Genomic DNA, 16698 nt, shown 5'->3' on the forward strand with positions numbered 1-16698 from the left:
AAAGACAGGGAGTGTGGTTTGTGAGGACTCAAGCCATCTAGGTCCAGGTAAGAGCACAGTTGAGCCGGTGCCAGCAGCACCAGAGACACTCTGCTCAACAACTGTCAGCTTCTCTCTACTGTGTTGTCAGATTGGAGATAGTAAAGACTTTCTAGACATCAGCTAATGAGAAGAAAAGTTTGGGCAAAGGAGGAGAAAACAGGATTAAGTAGTGAGTTTGAGATGCAGAAATATTGTTGATCCTGAGAGTGCTGAACTGTAATTGTATCTGAATGGCGTTGTAGGCTTGGAGGGTGTGATATTTTTAGGGTAGATGTAAACTAATATACTTCTGGGAAAAGGATAATGCAGCTTCCATTCTGGTAGTACGTGTGAAAAAGACTGATTTAACCTTTTGTGTCATTGTTTATTTTTATTATTACAGTTTTTTTGTCGCTTCAATCTTAGTCTATTTGATTGTTATAGAACGCTTGAATAAATTATATATATATATATATATATATATATATATATATATATATATATATACATATATATATATATATATATATATATATATATATATAATGTATATTAAATTGGAATTTAACCACAATAAATTACTACATTTGCCAAGCTGTACGGAAATGTATCATAATATCATAACATTATAATATAATCTTAAATAGAGTTGATGCACATAATCAAATATCTGAATTGTATCTTTTTATCAGACAAATCAGTTTTTTCATGCCATCTGATAGCACTTAGAATACTCTGAGTTTCTCGAACATTTATCTTTGTGGCCTCGTGTTAGAGGCCAATGTTTATCGACAGCAGAGATACCCAGAACTTCGGAATATAATTTGAAATGTCCAAAACCTTTTGTCCTAATTTCATTAACTCACTGTTGCAATGGAAACAGTGACAGAGACAGTTTGTGGCCGTAGTTTTCAAATCACTCGTGCCTTCCATCTTCTCCATTGTCTACACTTGATCAAATCCTTTGAGTGCACAAATGAGAAGATAGAATAATGTTTTCAGTGGCGTGGTGTTTTATATAAACACAGAAACAATTAAGGAGCTTGCCAGAGCAAACACATGCTTCATGAGCTTCTCATCTGCCTATCACTGAGGCATGGGCTCTTACAATCAGGCGGAGTGCTGCACTTTTAACAGGCACATTAACCATAGCCTCAAACCAGCAAACATCTGTTAACAGTCTTCCATACCACACAAAACGATAAACACTTTAGGCAATTTTTGCTTAAAGATACATCAGAGTAAATTGACAGTAAACACTTTGCGTTCACTTCATGTAAAACGGTAACTTGCAGTGAGATTGTTGTAATGTGAGAAAACAGAAACTGCCATGTCAAGATGTTTACTATCCATTTCATAGCTCACAATTCCAATCTGTGTTTTGCTTGTGCAAATGTGACAGTGTGTGTCATATTTTGGCTTGTATTTATCTTTAATTTTCATATGTTAATTTGACATTGCCATTTGGCGTAGCACCAAAACATCAGTATTTCAAATTCAGGCAAGGTTGTCATTAGTATGCCGTTAATAATGATTTTTAAACGTACCTTTCATGGATTTTTTTTGACTCACTATCTCATTAGTATTACTTTGAAAAACAATTTTTTACTTTGTATAATCACCACTATTGTATTCATCTGAATCTGGACTTAAATTACCGTACGCATATTGTGCACATTGCATTGTGTACCAGAGCTGCGTGTCTTCCCTGAAACCAGAGTGATATGTGTAATTTGATTTGGTGTGTGCACGTGTGCGTGTGTGTCTCGTCAGGTCTATGGAAATGCAGGATCTAGCCAGTCCTCACAGCCGAGTAAGTGGAAGCAGTGAATCTCCTAATGGTCCCAACCTCGACAACTCCCACATCAATAACAATTCCATGACACCCAATGGCACTGAAGGTATGTTTGCGGTGCTGTTGCTCTTTAGGTGCTCTCCCTGTCTTATCTGCTAGTGTACATTTTCAAAAGGGCTGAAAATGGTGGCAAAAAAGCTAATTTGTAAGATCCAATGTGAGGCTGACTTTTGGATATGAAAGTAGTGCAGTGTAGCTTTCATGCATTTGAAGCAAGAAAAAGAATAGCAAAAATGTTAAGTCATTTTTGGTGGGGTTGAATTACCAATATCTTTTTGCAGCAGTATCGTATAAAATAGCTAGTAAAAAAAAAAATGGTGCATGAGCATGCACTTCATATTTGCTGATTTGCAATGTAGATTCTTCTAGCTTCAACAATCCAGTGCGACCCGTAGTTGTTTCCAGTGACTATTAGCTGCTCATTCAAGTAACCATGTAATTATTCAAAGCCCACAGGATGGAAATGATGCAGTTTTGCATGAGGTCTGCATTGTACATAGTTATTTACTCAGGTGATTTACCTGGGCTTAAAATCTGAGCCTTTGTTTAGTGAAGCAGTCATGCCCATGTCACAAACCAACACATCCTTCCCGTAACGTATAAGTCAGCCTGCGCTGCAAGCTCAGGGTTTTCTTCTTTGTGTATTCGTGACACAGGACCCGTCGACCTGGTGCAGACTGTCATGTGTCCCTTTGCCATTCTTTCTTTCCCATAGGTGATAACATCACAATGCTTACCACTGCAGACTGGTTGTTAGGTTCTAACTCACAGTCCGCTGCAGGTTCGTCTACTCTTGGTGACACAATGAAAGGACAATACTTGGTGTTTTCAACTGAGAGCAAGAATGAACCTATTCAAACCACCTACTTCACTTATGAAGACATTCAATTTGGGTTTGTTTTTAAGTCACAAAATTACACTATCAGTTTGCAAAAATGTTAAAGTTGACTCAACTATTGTGCCTTTCATTCAGAAACTCTTTGGTTTTTTGCTGTAATTGTTGTGGTATTCTGTTGAAGCATGATTTCACACCGACTGGATTGGATTCCGTTGTTAATGAATGCTCAGATTGCATACTGTGCATTTTGTTTTCATTTGGTCGTTCCACGCCGTTTCCTGAACACAGTGGTTATTGTGTGCTCTGTGACCTGAGTGTGTCCTAGTTTATGCATGCACCTTACCACCATTTTCTCATCTATATTTTTTTTTCAAAAGAATTTTGCCCCTCGTCAACATGTGTTTCTCCACGGAGCGAGCATAGCGGAAACATGTAAAACATGACAGCAAATAGCTTCTTCAACCATGAGGGATTCCACTGAGCATGACTCCCTTGCCCACATTGTCAATTTGTTTTGCCAAAAAAGAGGAGGAAAAAAGAAAAGAAAAAGTCCTCCAGCCCGCCTAAAGTGAAATGGATTAATTTCAAAGATTCCTGTGCTGTCAGTAAGCTGTGAAATTGTCTTTGCAGATCTATCGCTGAGCTGTATAATGGAGTCAAGGTCAAACAGCGTTTGCTACACTCTTAAAAAGATTTTATACGCCATACATTTCCTTGACATTTCAATTGTAGTCGTTCATCCCTGCAGAGTTCTGTTTGAGACTTTGTACATTTTTATTTGATGCCACATTTAAGTACTGATAAGCCAGTAATTTATCATTAAATGTAAATGATAACTTTGCTTTTTGCAAAGTAGAATGTTTTGTCAAATTAAAGTTTGATTTATATTGTGCTTGGAAAATAGTGCATATCTAAAATACATTCATAAGCTTTACATTAGAAAATGGTTAATTAGAAATTCTAAATTAAACATACACCTCTTTCACAATAGTGATAAAGATTAACCTAATTATACTGCACCATCAGATAAATCCCATAAAAAATAATTACAAATAATGATGAAATAGAAAAATATATCCGTAAGCCATTTATATCGATACAAGCGCAAGTTAATTTTGCATATAGATTATCTGCAATTATTTTAGATACTGATGGAATGTTGTTTGACTACACCCTCCTCCCTTTGCAGCTCTGTTTTTATTTTACTTTAAGTAACTTTTTGTTATATTTTTAAAAAACAAGATCGTTAATCCGATCTTTTAAAATTTGAATAAGATAAATTGATTTGGTGCATATGGTGACACTGTGGCTTCTTTGTTCGCAGTTAAAACCGAGCCAATGAGCAGCAGCGAACTCATCACCTCAGTAGCAGACACCTCTCTAGACAGCTTCTCAGGATCAGGTGAGGCTGGAGGACTGTTGAGTTTGTGTGTGTGTCTGTGCGTGTGTGTGTGCCCTTATGTGTCTGGCTGCATCTCTCACACACACACACAAACACACACACACACACACAGCTGCAGAACTGATTAGTGAGAGATGAGCCTAGAGAACCCTATTCGTGACCTATGAGCTGCGCCCCAAGAAGTGTCCCTTCAGCTAAAACACTAGCGTGTGTGTGTGTGTGTGTGTGTGTGTGTGTGTGTGTGTGTGTGTGTGAGAGAGTGAGAGAAAGAGATTGTACAAGCAACTACATTACTTTTGTCAGCATATTTATATGCCGTGCTTGCTTGCATCTGCGTGTTTTGTATGCGTGAGTGTGTGTGTGTGTGTGTGTGTGTGTGTTTGTGTTGGTGGTTCCCATGCCAGTGAGGACTGAATTATGACCTGTAATGCACTGAACCTGTCTGTCCAGTGGAGTGACACGGCGTCCCAGTGGCCTTTACTCTCTACGGGCTGTTACTCTATCGGCCTGTCAGACACAAGGCTTTCACACCCTCCTCCCAGCACAGGAACATCACACACACACACACACACACACACACACACACACACCCACACACACACACACACACACACACACAAGGACATCTATTCATAAATACTATAGAGTATGATGAGCATTTTAGGAATTGAAATGAATAATCACTAATGTGATAACGTTTTAGCTTAATTATTTTTCCACCCTCAGCAGTATCTATGTCAACCTGCGGCACTCTCTTCTATTTTTTATGAACATTTATTATTTGTACCGCATCCAACTGTGCATCGTATTATCTTGCTGCTAATTTTCCTGTATTTCCTCAACTGTTTAACTAAGTATTCGATACTTAACTCTAGAAGCGCATAAATCACTGCCATGACTTTTGTCTCTGACAATATTAATGAAATTTAGTAATCTTATACCCTAATATCCTCCACGGGGAAATTCAAAGCTCCGTTGAGAAGAGCAGGTTTTGTCCAGTGGCAGGTGCTGCTGATGTGGGAAAAGTGTTCAATATTAATAACGCGTGTGAAGGGTTACAGCATTCAGTTACATACAGTTAGCGCTCCCCCGCAACCAAATCCCTTATTTTACATGTCACGACCAATTAGACAGATGTTTCCTTAAGAACTGCATCGCTCAGCTGTAGTTAAATAGGAGTAATGCAGCAGAACTGTGATTGTTGCATGAATATGATTAAATGTGTGCATTATGCAATTTTAATTCATTAATGTATTGGAATATAATTTGAAGTTCACCTGTTGTGTTCTATTACTAATGTAAATATAAATACTATTTATATTAGTCATTCAGTTAAAACCAATAAAACCTTTTTAACTACAACTCAATTTTGTAAGGGAAGTCTTGCAGGTCGGATGTTTTGTGTCAGGAATTTAATATTTGGTTTAGATTTATTTCATCATCTTTTTGCCAAACATTTTGGAACTGAAGCCTGCGGCCAAAATGAAGAACACTAATACAAATGTTCCTATTTAGAAGAATTTATCTGAGTTGTTACTTAAAGTACCAGTGCTGACCACTGTGTGTCGTGTATAATTCTTAAGGCAGATACTTCTGTGAGTCATTTGTGGCTGAACTTTCTCAAGTTAGCAGCACCGTGGAATCACATAGTCGTATGCTTAATGAAGGAATGATCATGCAGTAGCACTCATTACCTGCAATCAGTGATGTCACTTCCAATGTGGTTGTGGCTCAAAAGGCCCAAGGCAACTGGATCCACAGGCCGAGACTGATTCAGACCATCCTGTGTGTGTTTACACCAGCGGTCACCATAGCAGCTCAGAAGTATCTCAGAGATACGCGGGTCAGCAGAAAAACCTGATGATCTTACCTGATTATTTTTGCTTCATTATTGGTCTCCGGTTGTCAACCTTAAATGAGGTTACCGAAATAAATACAGTAATGCAATGTAATTACTGTTTCCTTGGACTCCAGAAGTTCTGTTGGCAAAAGATAATATTTACCTTATTTCTAATGTTTAAATATGTGCGTGCCTCTTTTCTTTTTCACTTTCCTCAGCTATTGGAAGCAGTGGCTTCAGCCCAAGACAAACTCACCAGTTCTCTCCACAGATATACCCTTCCAAGTAAGGCTCCTTTTATTTTTCTTTAAAAAATAAGCAGCAACCAACTTCATTTGGCTCTTTAATTAGATCCTTGTGCGAGATCGGGGGATTTTTCGACTGGCTTTGTTTGCCTGGATGTCTGCAGCTTGCGCCCTCTGAAATCTGTTGTAATTATTATCTTGCAAAAATGTCCTTCGCCATTTATTGTTCTTCCACTATGTCTATGAGCTGTGCGATGCTATCGGTCCTACAGCTTGGTTCAGTGTTTAAAATGAAGTAGCACAATCAAAAGGAATTTGTAAGTTAGCAAAGTTTGTGTTTTGGTTTTAGGGGTAAAACATGGTCCCTTTTCTTCCCGCCTTCCTGTCTCACGTTTGTCTTTTGTTTCTTTTCTCAAATAGCAGAACATATCCGCATATTCTTCCTACCCCTTCATCCCAAAATATGGCTGCGTATGGACAGACGCAGTACACCACAGGAATGCAGCAGGCCGCAGCTTATGCTAGCTACCCCCAGCCTGGCCAGCCCTACGGCATCCCAGCCTATGGTAAGATTTCTCAACACACATCAAAACCTTTTCTTGTATTATGTTGACGACAACTAAATATTTTTCCTTTCTGAAGGTCAGGTCCAAGGCCTTGCTCATAACAAACCTTGTTCCCACAATTGCTCCAGTAAAGCACAAGCAGAAGAGATGCTGAGTTGTTGTTTAGTGCCGGCATACTCTCCTTCATTGCAAAAAAACAGAGTTTGCTCGTTGAGCTGTTCCGATAGATCTGAAAGATTAATGATACAAATCTGTAAAACAAAAACTAGTTTCCTCTGGCAATGCGATGGAAAGCTGTAGGCTTTATTTGTCCAAAGTCTTGAGAGTGTTTCGAACCAAAAGACTCTCCAATATGTGGAGGAATCTACACTGTTTATTTGAATGGAGTCCTGGAACGTGACTGATTGAATGTAAGCAGTGGCCAGTTTAATTCACAAACACAAGCAGATTGTTATATTACTTGTATTATCACTTTATTATATGATGATAATAATATTAATAATAATATTAATAATAATATTAATAATAATAATAATAATAATAACACTAATGATAACATAAAATAAAACAACCATTCTCCGAACATGCTTTTTGGTTTTACAGCCAAGTAGACAACTCCTTTGCTGTGAGACTGAAATCCAGTGTGAGATAATATTTAGAAAGAACTTGTGACGGTCGAATGAATCGCCCTTTGTGATAAGTGTTATTTAAATGTGTGTGTTGACTGTTGTTTGTGCATCAAACCGACCTGGTGTCACTAACCGATTTAGGTCCATTGTGGGCAGGCATAAAGACGGAGGGGGGTCTGACCCAGTCCCAATCCCCGGGCCAGACCGGCTTCCTCAGCTACAGCTCTGGCTTCACAACACCGCAGACAGGACAGGCCCCCTACAGTTACCAGATGCAGGGTGAGGACATCTTTCTGAATGCTTCGTCTTTTTCTCAGTGCATCTTCACATGTCAGTCAGGCTGTTTGTTTTTGGTCAAAGTGTGTGAGAAGCCATCACTCACTCTTAAAGGGTTAGGTTTACGGCAGCGTTGCCAATTTCACGCTTGTACCATTACCATATTTGCAGCAAAATAGCTAAAAAAACATTGACATTACGAGTGGTTCACAAAAAGACAGAGCAGACTTTGATTCACCGACTACCTAGTTGCTGGTATGCGTCTTTCCTGCTTTGTTCGATCTGTGTCATTTTCTGTCCTATCTCTTTTTTCTTATTTGTTTCTGCCATGTGTTTCCTCTGCTTAGACAATCCAAATAAGGTCAGGTACTGTTTTTTTGTTTTAAAGATTAGAGAAAAAAGGTTTCTGTCCCTGATTTAATAGCATGCGGAGCCAGACGGATTCACAGCACGGTCCTCACACTCCCCAAAAGATGGTTGCTTCCCGACGGTCATTATTTGCCGCCATGACGGCTGCCTCCCTCTCCATTCCTCTCCTCTTAAAAGAATCAACACAGATGGAAAAATGGCAGGCACTTAGGAGGCACCAGCCATGTCGTCCCCACTCCCCACTCCCCACCATTTGTTTTTTCTCTCCCTGTGATCATATTTGTATTTGTTTTAGAGCTGAGACCCTAGAGATTTATGGCCTTGAAACCTTAGAAAGAGGAGTCGTTGCGCCGTGCACTCCTCCTTTTTTGCTCTCTCTGTCCAATCATACTTTCTGTTTAAATGTAGATCAAGCCTTCTGCCATAACGTGTTTCTATTCTTCTCTGTTTGTCTTGCTTCAAAAAGCCTCTGTTCCACCTGCACTGGGCAAGGACAGTTAGCCAACCGCTAGCATTGCCTTTGTCTTCCTCTCCTGTAATATCTACTGTGTGACAGTAAAAACATCTCCACATGTTGTTGAGAAGCAACAATCTCACAATAAATAACGCCAGCTCAGCAGCAGATGTGGCACGGGGAAGCCTCTTTTCCACGCCTCTTAACCAAATACAGTCGGTCACAGCCAGAGTTGTGCAGCGTGCAGCCAAACTCCTGAAAGAAAGAGAGAGAGCGAGAGGCAGAGAGAGAAGGAAAGGGAACAAGAGACGGACCATGTACAGCATAATGTTCAATCCGCTGTCCTGCCCTTAGTGGTTTAACTCACGATGACAGTATTATGTGCCCATTCATCTTCAGAGTATTATGCTCTTACTGATGTCTTTCTCTGTCTCTCCGTCTAACTCAGTCTCTCCCTCCCTGTCTTCTGCTATCTCTGGCCATCGGATGCCCCACGTAGCGTTAAGTGCGTTAGTATTTGACAGCCACGTTAGATGACAGATTGACCACTATTCTGGCCTTGAGTTCTCTAACTGTGACTCTGGCCCTTTGCCACACCATCATCATTACTCTTTCTGGCCTATTGATCTGCCTGGGCGAGGTGCCTCGGGCCTGGGTGTCCCAACCAAAGACTCTTTTTCCACATCTGATACCTACACCCCCCTTTTTCTGTCAGTGTCCCCGCCACCAGCCTGTGGCCAGCTGTCAAGGCAGAGGACGATTAGATTATTGGTTTTACTCCTTACTTTCATGTCCGATGCCATGGAGCTTTGTGCGGGTGCTGAAGTCGTGGCACCGGAGCTTAAAAGAGACCAGTGTTTTGTGCACCACAGCAACGCCTTGTCGGAGTGTATGTAATGCATCTCATGGATTGTCAGAAAAAGGTGTGTGGTGAGACAGGGAGATTGTGCTGATGGGGGGGGACTGAGCAGATGCTAATTTGGTGAATAATTGGATTCCAGCATTCTGTCCCAGTGGCGGTGCGAGCTCAAGAAGCTGAAGGCCCGTCTGCCTTTTTTTAAAAGGAGAGCCCCATCTGGACTTGATAGCCTATTCCCAAGTGGGGCATACAAACTTCTGCTACAAATATTGTGCACTGATGATAGACATAGCCCATGGCAAAGGGACTGATCAAGCAAAGCAAATGGACTTCCAATTGTGGAGCCAGAAGGCAGGAGGGAAGGAGGAGAGGAGGGAGGGATGATGTCTGGTCTTGAGTGAGTGAACTAACTGGAGCAGGACAGGGGGAGGGAGAGAAAACATGCCCCCCGGGGGAACCACAAGACCCCCCCTTTCTCCCCTCTTTCTCCCCCTACTATAACCAGCACCACCACCAACAGCATGGGCTCATTCTCACTGCTAGCGGGGGTCCCCTCGGCTTTTATGTGGCTCCTTGTTCTCCACAGAGCGACCCTCAAACCCTGCCCACGAGAGCTTTTATGACCGCTTGAACCGTGCATTAGACTAAGTTGTTGTCCTTTGCAGCCTTACTCCTCCTTATCTCTGACATATTGTTCTGTTAGACTTTCACTTGATGTTGAACTTTCTGCGGAGAACACAAAAGTTTTGAATTTCCCCCCTGCATGCATTGAAATATCAAACCAAACAACAAAGCGAAAGATCCGTTTTGACAAAAATAACTGGTAGAGGCCAGGATGAAGAACAAGGTCAAAATCTGCTCTATGTGTAATTGCTGGAGGCATAGCGTGAGAAACTGCACAAATAACTAATGGATCCTGGTAATCTTGAGAGCTTTGGGAGGTATTTGTTTTCTGTTTTTGGGCCACAGCGGTTGGTACTTAGCTAACTGACCAGGCTAAACATTGCACGACGTTTTTTCTATTTCGTGGTTTCCATACGGTACCCTTCATGCCCCCCGCACTTCCCTGATCCTTCCCCCCTGAACTAAAAGCTGCTTCACGTTGGTCACGGTGTGGGAGGGCCCTCCTGATGGGGCCAATGACCAGAGGATGAAAGGAACTCCCTCTGTTTGTCTCTGGGAACAAAGGTGTAATTACGCCCCCATTTAGGAACAGTAAATTTATCTCGCCTTTCGTTTTCACTCCACGGGATATTTTTATGGCTTCGGGAGGATCACTGTGGTGATATGTGGAGGCAATTTTTAAAATAATGTAATGGTAGTAGCCTTAATTCATGTCCTCTGTGGATGTATGGAGAAGTGATTTGTCTTTCAATGACCAGAAGCATCTCATAATGCCCTGGGGTTGTATTTGCAAAGGTTTGGATAACTGCAATGATTCTTGGGTGATTTTTAAACTTTCTTTACTCAATTATTTGTATGAAATTCTACTACTCCAACAAAATAAAACGCTGAAACTTCTCTGACCAATCCCACCGAAGTGTGTGCTTTGAGCACTTAATCAACAGGCAAAATAATATCTACTCAAAAGGCAACCTGCTTGATTGTCTTTCAATTTAAATCTGCTTTGTTTTTTTCTTCTGTTTTTACACATAAGAAGCAACTTTTATAAAGCACTGTATACAAATATACAAAAAGGTTTTTTTGTGAAATTAAAATATACCACAGTCTGGATCATATGAGTTTAATACGCACCGCTCTCTCATGCTCTCCATGTCACCCTGATGCCTCCCTCACAGTCTGATCCCCTTCAAGCTGCATCTCCCGACATGACAGTGCAGGTGGATGGCCGCTGAGGACAGAAGTCGAGCCCCCGGGGGCCGCCGCTCTATAACTCATGTCATGTATATTATTAAGCTATTAGATGCTATCAACCCTTTTGAATGATTTAATTACCCAGGAGGACCATCCTTTGAGCAAGTGAAAAGAGGAACATACATATTCATTGGGGCTGGATGTCAGCAGCAAACCCCCCTCTGTGCTACTCACTGCGACCTCCACCCTCCTTCCCTATACATCTCTGTCTCACTACACTGCCCATGCACACCCCCCTGGCATCCTCATGCTCCATCCATCGTTTCCAACCCCGACCCCCCTTTAGCCTACGCCACCCTTCGGTAGCTCACACACAAAAGTCTCTTGTCTTCCTCACATTGTGCGGGCTTGGACGGCTGTGGGAGCAGGTTCTGTCCACCCCTCTGTCATTCATCAGGCCTGATCCAATCACTGATAAGGAAGGAAGAAGAGAAAGATAAGGCCGCTGCTGGGAGTGCTCCCTCAGGCCTCCCTCTGTTCGCCACCTGAAATAGTTGTTTCACAAAAGAAAATCTTTTTACCCCGGAACAATATGCCATTTCATTTCTTGACGGCATTGCTTGAATTACTGCTGATTTTATAGTGTTATTTGATCAAATATGATTTTCTACATCACTCAAAATTCTTATTTTTCCCTAAAGGTGGTACTTTCACAACAACGTCAGGATTGTATCCAGGAAACAACTCCCTGACAAACTCCTCTGGCTTCAACAGCACACAACAGGTAGCTGTGCACTTCCTTCAGCTCATTCCATTTCTGTGATCTGATATCTGGCAGCAGCTATGAGTTTATATAAGCTGGAATTGCAGACTTCTTCCCAACCTGGAAATCTTTATGAAACATGCATACTCAATATGTTACATTTCATCCATGACACATTCAAACATGAATCTCTTGGATGTCAAAAGATTTGTACGCAGGATTATCTACTGCACTTCCTCCAACAGAAATGTATTATGCCACAGAAGAGCGGGAGAGGTAGAAAAAAGACAGATCGTTGTCCAGATGTCGGACAGAACAGACATGTGTTTGCATTTATGTTTTGGAATCTGCACTGTAAAGTAGCAAATGTGGTGCAGGGCAAATCTCACATTACTCTGCCAAACCTCCTACTTCTCTTCCTCAACTATGCTACCTTTGGTCTCTCTCCACCTTTTTGATCTAACTCTTCCCTTTTACACCACATTGAACTAATCTGTTTTATCTTTATCTGTTTATCTTTACTTGCCTTATCTGTATATGTCTGTCTTTCTCAACAGGACTATGCCAGTTATCCAGCCTTTGGCCAGGGGCAGTATGCTCAGTATTACAACAGCTCACCCTACACTTCACCGTACATGACAAGTAACAACACCAGCCCCAGCACGCCTTCCACCACCACCACGACCTACACCCTCCAAGAGCCACCCACCGGCATCACCAGCCAGGCCGTCACAGAGAACCCTGCAGGTAAGAATCAAGCCTCAGGGCTGCCTTGCGTAACCTGATTATCAGGCCCTGATCCTGCTAAGAGCCATGTTTCTTTTTTCGAGGAATCGAGCCACTGAATCCCTTCCTTCTCACTGACTGGAAGTTGCTCCTGATAGGAGAACATGAGCTAAAGGCCAAAGCACTGTATTTGTCCAACCCCAAATACACAAAGGGAGGAGTAGGAAATGGTCTCAACCATCACTTAGTGTGGCAAGCAAGGAAAAACAGTTCAAACTGAAATCTGATGTGGAGTTTTCCATAATTGAACGTGACATTAATGCATCATCTGGCAATAAAGCACTGATTGTATCTTTATAAGTCAGTTAAAACTTTATGATTGAATTTGAAATTGTCATCAATCAACACCAAAGACATCAGGCTTTAACTAAACGTAATTTCATATACAGTCATCCAATTTATTTAAATTACATCTCTGATATATCTCGTTGACATGTAATCCATTGCCTCTTGTTTATTCAATCAGTATGGAGCACTATAGCGTTTAGTAACTGTGTTCTGCAACTGATTGATGATATGTTTGTTACCTGTAGGCCTGCATAACACATAAAAAATTCCCAGGAAGCTGTCTGTCTCACATCAAGACAAATGGTCACTCACACTTCTTTGCTAAAAGCAAATCATAGCTCATCTTCGATACGCTCTTTTTATACTCTCCTTCTTCCTTCTTTCCTTTCTTTCAGCAGAGTACAGTACCATCCACAGTCCATCAACCCCCATTAAAGATTCAGATTCGGATCGATTGCGCCGGGCATCGGATGGAAAGTCACGTGGCCGGGGAAGAAGGAACAACAACCCATCACCGCCGCCTGACTCCGACCTTGAGGTAGGGTGAGCCCGCTACCTTGGCGACAGTCAGCCTCGCCCTGTCTGAGGCACGCGGACACTAATCCACTTATATGGCTGCTACAGCAGCTTTAACACTTGGTGGGCATTCATGCTTAAATATTTGATTCCTGAACAATAAATGCATAATTGATGCATCGTGGAATATCTGACATCACTAAACACATATATAAAGTTCTCATGTATACCTTGTAAATAAACAATAAGGCATGTGATTAAGTGAGTCATCGTTGAAGTGAATAATGTATATATTCTAGTCATCAAAGACTGGAGCCCTGACTAACAATGGTAGCATTGCACCATGAGCCATACAACACTTTGATAGTGACCATATGTCAAAATAAACTCTGAGGGCTCTTCATTAATATGATGTGAATTTAAGCGAAGTTAATAGCGCCCATTATAGCACTGACATCATGGCGTGTTAACATATCTAGTTAATTAGTTTGTCACTATTGATTACGCTAATGTATGGGCAGAGGATGGAAAGCGTGTGGTGGGTTGATGGGAGGAGTGTTGCGGTGACCAACCCAAGCAAATGGATCCTGGTCCCTGTGGCGCACAAATACACGCTTCTGGCCTATTGACCAGGAGGATCACCTTGCAGCCCTACAGAGTGCACCATTGATTTTTCCTCTTTTCTCTTTGTTTTTTTCTTTGTTTCCTTCGCCCGCCATCTCTCCAGCGAGTTTTCATCTGGGACCTGGATGAAACAATCATCGTTTTCCATTCCTTGCTTACGGGTTCTTATGCCAACAGATATGGACGGGTGAGTGACATCAGACTGCGACAGTAGCGGTGCACTTTATCGGCAAAACACATACATATTAAAAGGGGAGAGCGGGTGGAAATGGCCAATGAGGGCCTATCAATTTCACAGAGTCCATAGTGAGAAGATAGAGCAGAACTCAATGTACAGATAATTGTTTCTTTTTTTTAATAGGCCCAATGAGGCTTGACAAGTATTTGACTGCTCTTTGCAGCTGTTGGAGCCATGCATGGCTGGTCGGGCCTCAGCTGTAGGGGCTCACAACAGTTGCACTCTGGATGTCTATTGACACATCTTAAGTGTTCCTTTCTCCTTCAGAAATGCCACATTGTTAGTTTAATTAAGTGCTTCTCAATCCATCCTTTTCAGAGAGGGATCTCCCTTGAGACCCGTGCAGGAAACTGAGTCAACCGAGTGTAATTCAGTTAAAACTCAAGAAGCACACAGATTTTCTCAAACCTGCCTTAATTAGGATTCAGATAAAAATACATTACATATGTATACATCAATTATTTATTTTTATTTTTCTGAAAGGGTATTTTCCATCCCAATGAAGAGTTTACTTTTCCAGGCTTTGCTATTTGTTGTCCCATGTAAATTGCCTCTCTAAGTTTAAACTTTCTAAACAAACAATTTGGGAAATAAAGCAAAATCCTATTCTCATGGTTTTGTTGAGGTCACAAGTTCCCTATAGCCTTCATAGTGCTTCCAATCACCAGGTCTTATATATATATATATACATGGATAACTATTGAATCAGTTTTTGAAAAAAAATAATTAATCTGTGTTTGTGTGTGAGCAACATTTCTTTTCACCAGTTGTTTTGGCTATGGAGGTGTCTGGTTTTGAAGTCAAAAATGACATATTGCTCCTCATATGTCAGAGAGCTTAGCGTCTGCAGCTCGAGCTCTGCGCCTTTGTTCTGGTATGAGGGGTGTTTGATGGGGGCAGTGTTTTGCTTTTGGGGTGAAAGAGGGCTGCCCCACGACCCTCCACTGTTTATTTACTTTGTTCTCAGCCCTGCATGGGTAAAGAGAGAGCTATGGCTTAGGGAGCTGTGGCTCAGTGACGAGGGACTCTCCAACCACACACACACACACACACACACACACACACACACACACACACACACACACACACACACGCAGATGCATACACAGGGTCTCCAGTGTGCTCCTCTGAAACAGGAAACACTCCTGACTCCATAAGGGCCCGTTTCATCAGAACTCATATAGGATGTGACAGCCGCTACAGTCCCTCTCACTCTCTGTTTTCTCTTTTGTTCCCTCTTTTTCGCCCCCTCTGCACATTTCAGTCCCTATTTGTTTAAAAAAAAAAAGAATTGACAAAACTTTCCCTCATGCTCCAACCTGCTGACACTATCACATTAAAGCAGCATTATAAGACAGAGACATGCCTATTCACAGCAACCACAAAGCACGCTACCTCAACGCCTATCTGACACGCGGATCTGTAAACTAGCTCAGAAAAGAAAGTGAGGCAGACCAACATCCACCACAACAACCAGATCTTCTCTTCCCTCCTGTCATTCATGTCATCCCCGTCTTCGTGGCATAAACAAAAAAATTACTGAACCGTTTCCCCCCCTTGCTACTCTGAGCCTACTATAAATAGATGTGTGCACACATCCACACTTTCTCTCACTCACTGTGACCTCCCACCCACTCTCTCTGACTCTTTTTTTCTCCTTCTCATACACACATAAACACACTGCTGCTCTTATCAGCTCTTTTAATTGGCATCAAGGCAGCTCCCCCCCATAAAGCTGATGGCTGAGGCCAGCTGTGCTGCTATTGGGCTCGCCAGAGCTAGAGCTTAAAGTGGGTGGGGATGGATGGGGGGTTGTTATTGGTAAGGGGCTCAGAGAAAGGGGGGGACTTGGCGCCCCTGTGGATGGCACTGACATCTCGGGACAGGTGGCACTGGAGCAATGACAGCAGCAGCACTTTGGCCTTCTGGCCCGCTTGTATTCTTAACTCCCTCACTGACTGATTGTTTAGATTTAATTGGAAAAGGTTTCACTCGCGAAGACTGCCTTTTCCCACCAAACCAGCCCTTTATGCTAAATCAACCAACAGCGGCGGAGGTCGGGGAGAGGGAGCTGGGAGCCGGTTGATGTGGGAGGCTAATTATTTGTGATGAATTCCGACTGAAAGATTGATTCGAACTGGGAGGTTAAGAGGAAGGAGAAAGCCTCGAGAAGTGGGGATTGAGGTCTCCTTGTGTGGTTTGTCCTTGGTCATTTTAGTGAAAACATAAGCGTTGTGGGGTGTGACAGTTAATCAGCAGAAAGCTCAGGTGTGTCTTCAGGTGGTTTAACTCTGTAATCCCTGCTTCTGGTCCT

General features: G+C 42.0%; 1 protein-coding gene across 15 annotated transcripts in view; it reads left to right on the top strand.

Annotated features, from left to right (window-relative positions):
• Positions 1–16698, top strand: part of eya1 (EYA transcriptional coactivator and phosphatase 1) — a 58672-nt gene that overhangs the window by 27347 nt on the left and 14627 nt on the right. For 3 of the 15 annotated variants that reach the window (XM_068581768.1, XM_068581766.1, XM_068581765.1), the window contains 10 exons: positions 1795–1922; positions 2592–2657; positions 4039–4116; positions 6175–6241; positions 6622–6767; positions 7538–7675; positions 11871–11953; positions 12490–12679; positions 13402–13544; positions 14250–14333. In XM_068581768.1, the coding sequence (XP_068437869.1) occupies positions 1799–1922; positions 2592–2657; positions 4039–4116; positions 6175–6241; positions 6622–6767; positions 7538–7675; positions 11871–11953; positions 12490–12679; positions 13402–13544; positions 14250–14333 (1119 nt within the window). In that variant the 5' untranslated portion in view covers positions 1795–1798. The remainder of the gene's footprint in view (positions 1–1794; positions 1923–2591; positions 2658–4038; positions 4117–6174; positions 6242–6621; positions 6768–7537; positions 7676–11870; positions 11954–12489; positions 12680–13401; positions 13545–14249; positions 14334–16698) is intronic. The other 12 variants (XM_068581769.1, XM_068581771.1, XM_068581772.1 and 9 more) reach the window with 12 other exon arrangements.

Source organism: Clinocottus analis, unplaced genomic scaffold (assembly GCF_023055335.1).
Source record: "Clinocottus analis isolate CAN_PGR_092001 unplaced genomic scaffold, fCliAna1.0.p SCAF_18, whole genome shotgun sequence".
NCBI lineage: Eukaryota > Metazoa > Chordata > Actinopteri > Perciformes > Cottidae > Clinocottus > Clinocottus analis.